Consider the following 11,049-nt stretch of genomic DNA (forward strand, 5'->3'; position numbering starts at 1 on the left):
AGTCATTTTTCAGCGTTAGGGAGCGTTCCAGTCCCTTTGACCGGTTCATTTTCTCGTTGGTGAATACATGGTGGGTCCCCAGTCCCTGGAACCCAACCATCTGAGGCTCTGCAAAGATCAAACCCACAAACCACTGGCCAGCAATTGTTCTATATGTTCCCAAACCCTTGCCCTTCCCCACGGTGGCTTTTCCAAACCTTTGCCTCTTCCCCATCTCATACTCCAACTCTTCTTTTTCATGGAGAAAGATACAGCCATCAAGTGGGATACCCTCCACCTTCTCCCTCCCTCCCTCATCTTTGTCTTTCCCGCTCACTCTTAAGTCCCCCCTCTTCAGAGAAAGAGATGTCCTTCTTGCTGCCCAAGATAAGCTTCCTGCTTCCGGGCCCAGGTCAAACACCTTTGCAAAATGTCTCTTGTTATCCCCAAGATAGACTTGTTTGTCAATGCTCCCACCTTCATTGAAGCAATAAGTCCCTACTATGTGCTAAACCCAATGTGAGGGATACTAGGCCAACACTGCCCACCAGTCTGCAAGGGGCTCACAGCTGACCACTATATTGGGACTACATCAGCGGTTCTCAACCTGTGGGTCGCGACCCCTTTGGGGGTTGAATGACCCTTTCACAGGGGTCGCCTAAGACCACCGGAAAACACATGTATAATTACATATTGTTTTTGTGATTAACCACTATACTTTAATTATGTTCAATTTGTAACAATGAAATTGGGGGTCACCACAACATGAGGAACTGTATTAAAGGGTCGCGGCATTAGGAAGGTTGAGAACCACTGGACTAGATAATATGATTACAGCTTTTCCCTGCCCACCCACTGAAGGATTTTGCCTACGTGGTTTTTCCCCTCCCCACCATCTAAGAAGCATCCTTCCATGCCAATTCAGTTCTTTGGGGCTTTTGTCATGGAGAATCTGAGACAGGAAGGATTGAGAGAAACACACACACACACACACACACACACACACACACACACACTAGAGCTGGGTAGGAAGGAGGAGGAGAAGGGAAAGACCAGGAACAAGGAGGTGTTGGGATAGGGGTGCTGAAGAGAGAGCACAGGGGCACCTGTAGTGTGTAAAGGATGTGGGATGGGGAAGAAAAGAGGAATTTTAAAAGTACAGATGTGGTCTGGGTATCGGCCCCTTTTGTGGGGTTTGAGAATTGTACGTACTTGAGTTATTCTGCTATTACTCTGGATTGCTAGACCGTGTGTTCTGAATGCAAACCACTCTAAGTCTGGCTAGCAACAGCTCCTTTCTTTCTTTTTTTTAAATATATTTTTATTGCTTTCAGAGAGAGGAAGGGAGAGGGAGAGAGAGATAGAAACATCAATGATGAGAATCATTGATCTGCCTCCTGCACGCCCCCTACTGGGGATTCAGCCCACAACCCAGGCATGTGTCTGACCGGGAATCAAACTGTTACCTCCTGGTTCATGGGTCAATGCTCAACCACTGAGCCATGCTGGCTGGGCAATAATCATGACATATTGGTTGGAAAACAGGTTGCAGAATGGGGTGGTCAGTAAGCCCATGTAGGAGCTTGGGGGCAGGGGGACATGCAAATAGAAATTCATGGGGAAAAAGACTGAATTTTGGTAGAGGATACAGGAGCATTTCTTATGTTATTCTTATATATTATATTTTGGTACTTACAAATGTTTTTACTGTAAACCATATGTTCAAAAGAGGTTATGTGTTTTAGTTTGCTAGGGCTGCCGTAACAAAGTACTGTACCACAAACTGAGTTACCTAAACAACAGGAATGTACTGTCTTCCAGGTCTGGAAGCTAAAAGTCTGAGATCACGGTGCCAGCAGGCCTCTGCTCCCGCTGTAGGCGCTGGGGAAGCATCTGTGCCAGGCCTCTCTCCTGGCTTCTAGCAGCTTCGTGGTAGCAGAACTTTCAGTTTACACATTGTATTGTCCCTGCGTGCATGTCTGAGTGCAAATTTCCTTTTTCTTTTTTATTTATTGATTTTGTGAGAGAGAGCAAAACATCGATTTATTGTTCCACTTATTTATAGAATCATTAGTTGATTCTTGTATGTGCCCTGACCGGAGATGGCACCCACTCCCTTAGCCGGGGTCGGCAAACTGCGGCTCGCGAGCCACATGTGGCTCTTTGGCCCCTTGAGTGTGGCTCTTCCTAAGCCTTAGGAGTACCCTAATTAAGTTAATAACAATGTACCTACCTATATAGTTGAAGTTTAAAAAATTTGGCTCTCAAAAGAAATTTCAATCATTGTACTGTTGATAATTGGCTCTGTTGACTAATGAGTTTGCCGACCACTGCCTTAGCGTATGGGGACAATGCTCTAACCCAGTGGTCGGCAAACTGCAGCCCCTTGAGTGTGGCTCTTCCACAAAATACCACGTGCGGGCGTGCACGTACAGTGCGATTGAAACTTAGTGGCCACACTCAAAGGGCCAAAGAGCCGCATGTGGCTCCCGAGCCGCAGTTTGCCGACCACTGCCTGAGTGTATCGGGACAATGCTCTAACCAACCGAGCTACCCGGCCAGCGCCAAATTTCCCCTTTTGTAAGGACAGCAGTTATACTGGATTAGGGACCCACGAGATTCTAATATGACCTCATCTTACCTACTTTCATGTACAACCACCCTGTTTCCAAATAAGGTCACATTCTGAGGTTTTGGGGGTTAGGACTTGGACATTGTAACTGGGGGGGACACGGTTCAGCCCATAGCGCCGTGCAGGTACTCAGTTTGATGATGTGTAATAAAACAGCCTGGCCAGTGCTGTTCCGTGGTTGAGCACTGACCCATGCACCAGGAGGTGGCTGGTTCGATTCCCAATCAGGGCACATGCTGGGGGTTTCTGGCTCCATCCCCAGGAGGGGGCATGCAGGAGGGGAAATAAAGAGATGAACATTTTTAAAACCAAAAGACACTATCTCAAAATGCTAACACTGGCAATTTCCTTTTTCTCATTCTGTTTATTTATTTTTACTTATTCTTAAAATAAATAAAAATAAATATTTTTTATTGATTTCAGAGAGGAAGAGAGAGAGAGAAGCATTAGTGATGAGAGAGAATCACTGATCTGATCAGCTGCCTCCTGCACGCCCCCCACTGGGGACCGAGTCCGCAACCTGGGCATGTGCCCTGACATCCTGGTTCCTAGGTTGGTGCTCAGCCACTGAGCCACACCAGCCGGGCCTCATTGTGTTTTTTTTAAACTTCAACAATGGCTGTAACCGGTTTGGCTCAGTAGATAGAGGGTCGGCCTGCAGACTCAAGGGTCCCAGGTTCGATTCCGGTCAAGGGCATGTACCTCGGTTGTGGGCACATCCCCAGTAGGGGGCGTGCAGAAAGCAGCTGATCGATGTTTCTCTCTCATCGATAATTCTAACTTCTCTATCCCATCCCTTCCTCTCTGTAAAAAATCAATAAAATATATTTTAAAACAAACAAACAAACAAAAACTTCAACAATGAATGAGAAGCAAAGGAGGAGCTGCACCTCCAGCTCTGAGCCCAGCCCTCGTGCAGCTCACCTGAGCCCTCTGGCTCTCACTCCAGCCTTTCCATTCTCCCAGGGGCCTGATTACCAGTTCTTTCCATCCAGGAGCACCTCCTCCAGGGACCTGGTGCAGCTACCAAGCCCCGCCCTGGGAGAGGGATCTGCTCCCGGGGGTCTGGCTTTTTCTCCCAGTGACTTAAGAGTCTCAGGTCCCGGGTGCAGCTGGAAGGGAACATTCCCGTGGGCCCCACTGAGGTTGGCTCCTCTTGGACTCTGACTCGCCGTGCCCTGGCCCTGCCTCTGAGGTTGGGAGGGTGCTGGGCTCCGCTGAGAGTCCTGGTTCTCCAATTACCCAAGGCAGGGTTTTCTCAGCTGTGGTCCTTGCACCACCACCAGCAGCAGGACCAAGGAACTTGTTAGAAATGCAAATTCTTGGACACGACCCCCCACCCCCACACTGAGCCAAACTCTGGGGGTGGGGCCCAGCAATCTGTGTTTTAGTAAGTTCTCCAGTGTGAGAACCGCTTCCCCGACCATCGGGGGGCATCTTGGAGGGCAAATCTTGTGCCCTTTCATTTTACAGAGGGGACAGGGCCTGGCTCGAGTGGCACAGACGGTTAAGTGGCATTACGGTGGCACTGGAAGCTAGGCCATCGGTTTCCAGAACCCCTAATCTTTAGAAGCTATAGTATCAGTATTAGGGAAGATATTAAAGCTCAGTTTTGTATAAAACTTCCACATGAGCCCTAGTTGGTTTGGCTCAGTGGATAGAGCATCGGCCTGTGGACCGAAAGGTCCTGGGTTCGATTCCCGTCAAGGGCACACATACCTCTGTTGCAGGCTCCTCCCCAGCCCAGGCCCTGGTCAGGGCACGTGCAGGAGGCAACCAATCGATGTGTTTCTCTCACATCGATATTTCTCTCTGTCTTTCCCTCTCCCACTCTCTCTGAAAATCAATGGAAAAATATCCTCAGGTGAGGATTAAATAAATAAATAAATAATAAAACAGCCACATAAAACATGATGCTGGATAAAAAGGAAGACAGCACCAAAAGCCACTTACTGTGTGATTCCATCCACACGACAGTTTGGAAAAGGCAAAACCATAGGGACGGAAAACAGCTGAGCGGTCTCCGGGGGCTGGAGCGGAGGGGAGAGCTGACTGCAGAAGGGCACAGGGGAGCTGGGGGAAGCTGCATCGTACAATTATATAGATCCCGTGTCTGCATTGTAGTGGCGGTGACATGACTGTTTATATTGTCAAAGATCATCAAAGACATTATTATACAAAGCTGAGCTGTATGTAGATGGAGCAGTGGTTCCCAAATCTGCCAGCTCCTCCGAATGACCTGGAGTGGTCAGTTCAAAACCAGTCAGGTGCCCTGGCCAGTGTGGGTCAGTGGTTAGAGCATCGGCCTGTGGATGGAAGGGTTTCGGATTCCATTCCCAGTCAAGGGCACATATGTGGGTTGCAGGTTCGATCCCTGGCCCTGGTCGGGGCTGTGTCTCTCTCACATCTATGTTTCTCTGTCTCTTTCTCTCCCCCTTCTTCCCTCCCTCCCACTCTCAAATAAATGGGCAGGTGGGGGGGGGTGATCCTTAAAAACAAAAAAATAATAACTAGTCAGACCTCACCCAGAAGCTACTGGATCGGAACCTGCAGGGGACAGGGGGGCAGGAATCTGCATTTTCACAAGCTCCCCGGGTCGGCGGTGCTGGAGTGTATGTTTCGGGGCCAGGACTTCTGGGTCAGGACAGAATTTCAAGCTTCCAGCTCTAGCCCAGACTTGGACCCTCAACTCCAGGCTCAGGTATCCAACCCCACCTGGCATCTGTACCTGGCTCTCGAATTTAGCACGTCTGACCGTGACCTCCCGACCTGCCCCCAACCAGCCCCACCGTAGTTTTCTCCACTGCAGCCCATGGCACGTCCATTCTTCCAGTAATTCTACCAAACCGTTGGCATCATCCTCGACTCCTCTTTCTCCCTCCCTTTTGTTGATGATGATGTTCAGTTTTAATATCATGATTATAAACGTAACTCTTCATCCTGCAGGACTCGGAAGGGGACAGGACAACATGGGACCCAACAATGGCAGCGAGAGCAGGAAGACGGCAGGCGTCGCGAGCAGTGGGCGTGGGGTGCGCTCCTGAGCTGCGGAAAGGATGGCCCCCTGGTTAAGATGAAACACGAGGCCATGTTGGCACTGTCCTCAGCCAGCAGTGGGGACCTGGTCTTGTCATTCCTGGACCCAGGGTGCCCCACGGCTCCCACAGTCCTCGTGCCCTTTCTCACCTCGCCCAAGGCCACGTGCTTGCCAGGCGCGCACTCAGGCTTGGCAGCGCCGATGAAAAACTGGAACCGTTTGTGTTGGTCCAGCTTTTGCCATGGAGGAGATGCCAGGACGCATGTACTCGAGGGTGAAATTCTCATGCACTTCTCCCGGTGATGGACTTGCCGCCTGTGCCGTTATGTTGTGTGAAGTCACCACCCTGGCACCCAAATCCCAGAATAATTCTGTGAAAGCAGGAATCTTCATAGTCAAATTTTCCTGCTCAGAGCAGGAAAGCTTTCTGCTGTCTTTGGAACTTTGTCTGCAAACAGCTTGAAGGAGATGGGCTCGCTGGCAATGTTGAAGAACGCCGTGGGCTTGGCCTGGGCTAGGGTGGCTCCTGGGGCAGTGTCTTCTCTTAAAATTCTGTAGGCTTTACCTTTTCATCACCTCCCCGCCCCCACCCTGGCAGCAGTGTGGTGTGAGGCACCATCATTGTGTCCGGCCTAGATTACTTGAATGGGTTCTGAACCTGTGTCCCTATTTCTGCCCTGCACTGCCCTACAGTTCATTCTCAGTACAGTAGCCAGAGTGATGATGTTACAATATAAGTCATTTCTCTGTCTGAAACCCTCTGGGGCCTCCTTATCTCAGAGTAAAAGCTAAAGTGGCCTCCATGGCCCTGACCTTAGATCCATCATCTCCAGACCTTGGCTCCTCCTTGCTCCCTCTGCTCCAGCCACACTGGCCGCCTTGCTGTCTTTTGAACCTGCCAGCCCTGCCCCTCCTGCCTCAGGACCTTTGCACATGCTGCTCCCTCAGCCTGGAATGGTCTTCCTTCAGATTTCCCCATCACTGGCCCCCTCACCTCCTTCAAGTCTTTGTTCAGATGTTAACTTCTCTGATCATCTTGACATCTCCTCCCTCATTTTTTCCTATAGACCTTACCCTCTAATATTTACTTGTTTTGTCTGCCTCCCTCACTAGACTGTCAGTTCCCAACCTCATGGAGCTGACATTTGTCTGTTTTATTTACTGCTGTATCTCTACTGCCTAAACCTGGCCCATGGGAGGTGCTCAATAAATGTTTATTTTAAAGAATGAAGGGGAGCCCGGCTGGTGTGGCTCAGGAGGTCATGGTTTGATTCCCAGTTGGGGCATATGCCTGAGTTGTGGGCTTGATCCCCAGTGTGGGCTGTGCAGGAGGCAGCCAATCAATGGTTCTCTCTCATCGTTGATGTTTCTATCTCTCTCTCCCTCTCCTTTCCTCTCTGAAATCAAATATATATATATTAAAAGAAGCCTGGAGAGAAGTGACTAGCTCAAGGTCATAGCCATCCAGAATCAATGGCTTTCACTCGTAGAACAAACAAATCATCAATCCCACAGCTCTGGCCCAAAGTCCTTCTCACAGCCATGCCAGGTCCTGGATCCAAAGCTGGACCAGCTGGGCCTCATCGCCAGGACAAAACGAAGGACAGCCCAGCCTCTGGGGGTGCCTGTCTGACTCTGCCAGGACCCAGGTGCTTACAAGACCAAGGCAAGGGGCTGCCATGGGGGAGGGGCTCCTCTGAAGAAAGAAACTTAGAGCTGCCTGTGCCTCAGTCCTGGGCTGGTGGAGGCCGAGGCAGCCACCTCCGCACCCCCTCCAGCTGCCTGAGTGCAGGCACTGGAGACAGTTGCTGGGCCCAGACGCCTGACTCTGAGGGTGACGGGTGGGGCGGGTGGAGGAAGGCCTGCAGCTCCCAAGCAGAAGAGCAGAACACAGCTGCTGCTGCTAACCGGCAGCACAGGGACAGATTCAAATGCTCCAGGCGCCCTTCCCCTACCAGCAGAGGGCGCCCTGGCCCGCGAGGTCCAGGCTCGGTCACCTAGCGCCCTCTGGCGGCCACACTGGAGCCCTGATCTCCCCAGCCACTTCCACCAGAGGGTCCCAGCCACACAACTGAAGATCCAAAGGCAGGAGGCATCAACAGCCCTGGGTCTGGCCTAGGCCCTCCTTGACCTGCAAGGTGAGGCCTGTGATGCCCTTGACAGTCCCACTGGGTGAGCACTCACTGTGGGCTGGGCTGCTTCTCCTCCCACCCTCACTACCAGCCAGTAGACAAGCCAGGGGGGCCTGACTCCGCCTCCAGGCTGCACTCCCCTCTGTCCCTCCAACTGCTCACCCATCGATTTTAGACCTCCTGTCAAGCACAGAGGCTCAGCCATGAGTTAAAAAATGTAAAGTGCAAACACCAGCTGAGTTTTATTGAGGGCCTACTGGTCGCTGGGTCCTCCTCCCACCACCTTGCACTTCCCACTGGCTAGGGACCCAGGCTTTGAGCTGGGGGGTGGGGGTAGCTGAGGTGGAGGTAGAAGGAGGGGCCCCAGCAGCTGGGTCCTCAGGGAGGGCAGGGCCCCTGCATCTGCCCAGCTTGAGCCTCCCTACTTCCCTCCACCCCAGGCCATGAGGCAGGCAGGCGGGGTAAGAGGGCCTGTGAGCCCTGCCCTTCCACGCTGTGACCTCGGGCAAGGGCATCTCTGATTTCTCCCATGTCAGATGGGGCCAGAGGGCAGAGTGGCCATGGCTGCTGGTTTCCACTGGGTCTGTGGTTCCCGGTGGCGGCTCCTGCCAGCAATCTCCAACTCTGTTCCCTGGACAGCTCTGGCCTCTCCTGGGCACCCCCTGGAGTCACCCCGGGACCTGGTGGGAGGCAAGAGGAGAGAAACAGAACTGGAGTCAGACAGTGAGAGGCAGACAGAATCAGAGACAGATCTAGTCAGAGACACAGACAATCAGAGGTGAGCAGAGAGAGACACCAGGATACAGAGAAACAAAGAGAACCAGAGACAGACACAGAGAGAGAGAGAGCTAGAGGTGGACGGAGAAATGCAGAGACAGCCCAAGACACAGAGGCAGAAACACAGCCAGAGAGAAAGAGGGAGCGAGCGAGGAGACAGGCTGAGAAGGGGGGACACAGACCCAGACGCAGAGTTGGCCGTGGAAGGGGAGAGGACGCTCCAGGCCGGCCCTCACCTAGAGCTCGTCCCTGGGGTGGGGATGGAGGCTGTGCCCACTGCTGCCAGCCAGGTCCAGGCGGGGGCCACGAAGGGTCTTGTGAGAGCCGCTCCAGCTGATGAGGCGGCCGCTGTCGTCGTCCCAGAGTGAGGAGGTCTCCGTGTCGCTGAGCCACTCCGCATCCCCCGCGTAGTGAGTGGGCTCCGCGAGCAGGGGTCGGGCGGAGAAGGCCTGCAGGTCCCGAGGCCAGAAGTGTGCCTTGTACTGCTCACTGTGGGTGGGAGATGGCGTAGGGGGCTGAGGTGAGCCCCTGTGTGCAGGCCTCACGCACCTCACTCCCTCCCCAGCTAGACCTCACGGCAAACGTGAGAGGCATGGTTTCCCTTAGCACCATTTTCCCGATGAGGAAACTGAGGCCCAGAACTGGGAAGTCGCTTCTCTAAAAGCCACATGGCCAGCAGAGTCCACACCTCGGTTAGCCTGCCTCCAGGGTGAGGCTGGGCTCCTCTGCTACTCCTGGGTGCCTCAGCCTTGCCAGCCTCAGTCTCCCCACCTGCCCAGCCGGGGGGCGTACCACTTGCTGAGGTGGGCCTGCCCTGCCCCCACCTGAGACTCACTTGGGGTGCTGATCAAACATGATGGGCAAGAACTCGTCCACGGGCAGCATCCGGCGCAGCGGCTGGGAGGCCAGCAGCTTGCGGGCGCCGGCCAGGCTCAGGACGTATGCCAGCGTCCAGTAGGAGTACCCGGCCACCACCAGGCGTGGCAGCCCCTCCACGGCCACCTCCTCCTCAGGGTTCACCTGCTTCCGGCCGAGGTAGCTGCAGGCGACGTTAGGGTCCCAGGAGTCATTGTAGGACCTGGTGTGTCATAGGACCCACCCCCGTCCTCCGGGACCAGGTTGGGGGAAGGAAGGCTCCAAGCAGGAGGCAGACTCCCCCCCAGGCCCGCCCCTCTCCCTTGCCCTGGGGGTGCAGACTGCCTACATCAGGTCCCAGGGAAGTTTCTCTGCCTCCACCTCCTCCATCAGCCTCTCCAAACGCCCCTTGAAGTTGCTCTCAAAGCGCACGTCATCCTCGAACACCACGACCCGGGCCAGGCCCCTGGCAACCACCTGTGGTAAAAGGTTGGGGGTGCTCTTTAGATTCGGGCTGTCCCCTTCCACCTGGCTAACACCGACCCTCTCCCTGGCCTCATGTACATGCCAGCTGCTCAGTCCTGGCCACATCACTCCGCTGCTCCAGAGCCCGCTAGGCTCCCACTGCCAGGGGACTGAAATCCACGCCTCGCTCTGGCTTGCAAGGCCCCACACCCCTCCTAGTGCTCCAAGTAGGCTCGTGCTGGCGATCGGAACCCGTGCTGCATTCGCTGAGTGCTGCCACATCCCAGGGGCCACGGGGCCACCGCCCACCTCCAGGGACCCGCAGCAGCAGCGGCACGATGGCCCTGGACTGCAGCAGGGAGACAGACAGGGAGGTGAAGCCACGCGTCCAAGGACACGCAGACCGCATGGCAGAGCCAGGATCTGAACCTGCACCTGCTGGACCGCAGGGCCCAGGTGCTCACTTGGGCCTCCTGAGCTTTCTCTCCTAAAGGAGGCCGGGCTGGGCGGGGGTGGGGGAGACCCTAGCCCCCAACAGCTCTAAGAAAAAGCCTTTCTGAAACGTTTGGAAATGTGAAAAGAACATGGAATCAGCTCAGCAGATGGCGAAATGTACATCAGGTGTCCATCCGTTCAGAGAAAGTGGAAAACAACGAAATAGAAGCTCACACACACATCGTGGCTACAGCAAAGAATAAAAACAGGGAGTGAGTCTGCACTGCCCCCAGGAGGGGGCGCCCCTTGGGCCAGTGTCCCAGCAGTGGCCTCAGTGTCACTCTCACCCCTGGCCCTGGATTGAGGCCCTTCTTCTTCCCACCCCTGAACACAACCAACTCCTCCCTGCCCCCAGGCCAGTGATGGCGAACCTATGACACGCGTGTCAGAGGTGACACGCGAACTCATTTTTCTGGTTGATTTTTCTTTGTTAAATGGCATTTAAATATCTACACTAATAAAAGAGAAACATGGTAATTGGCGTACGACCGCTACCCTTCCCATTGGCTAATCAGTGAGATATGTAAATTAACTGACAGTCAAGATGGCGGCCGGCAGCCAGGCAGCTTAAAGCGAACATGAGGCTTGCTTCCTTCATTGAAGGAGGAAGCCAACGTTCCCCGCCTGCGCTGCCGGCCTCTGAGCTGGCAGTTTGAAACTTTGTAACACTTTCAGCC

At 53.7% G+C, this 11,049-nt stretch overlaps 1 protein-coding gene across 2 annotated transcripts in view; it reads right to left on the minus strand.

Annotated features, from left to right (window-relative positions):
* Window positions 1–7,988: 7,988 nt before the first annotated feature.
* Window positions 7,989–11,049, minus strand: part of CERCAM (cerebral endothelial cell adhesion molecule) — a 10,626-nt gene continuing 7,565 nt past the window's right edge. For both annotated transcript variants that reach the window (XM_014529398.1, XM_005881406.2), the window contains exons 10-13: window positions 9,762–9,889; window positions 9,393–9,596; window positions 8,794–9,046; window positions 7,989–8,460 (exon numbers count right to left, since the gene is read on the minus strand). In XM_014529398.1, the coding sequence (XP_014384884.1) occupies window positions 8,794–9,046; window positions 9,393–9,596; window positions 9,762–9,889 (585 nt within the window). In that variant the 3' untranslated portion in view covers window positions 7,989–8,460. The remainder of the gene's footprint in view (window positions 8,461–8,793; window positions 9,047–9,392; window positions 9,597–9,761; window positions 9,890–11,049) is intronic.

Source organism: Myotis brandtii, unplaced genomic scaffold, assembly GCF_000412655.1.
Source record: "Myotis brandtii unplaced genomic scaffold, ASM41265v1 scaffold68, whole genome shotgun sequence".
NCBI classification, from domain to species: Eukaryota; Metazoa; Chordata; class Mammalia; order Chiroptera; family Vespertilionidae; genus Myotis; species Myotis brandtii.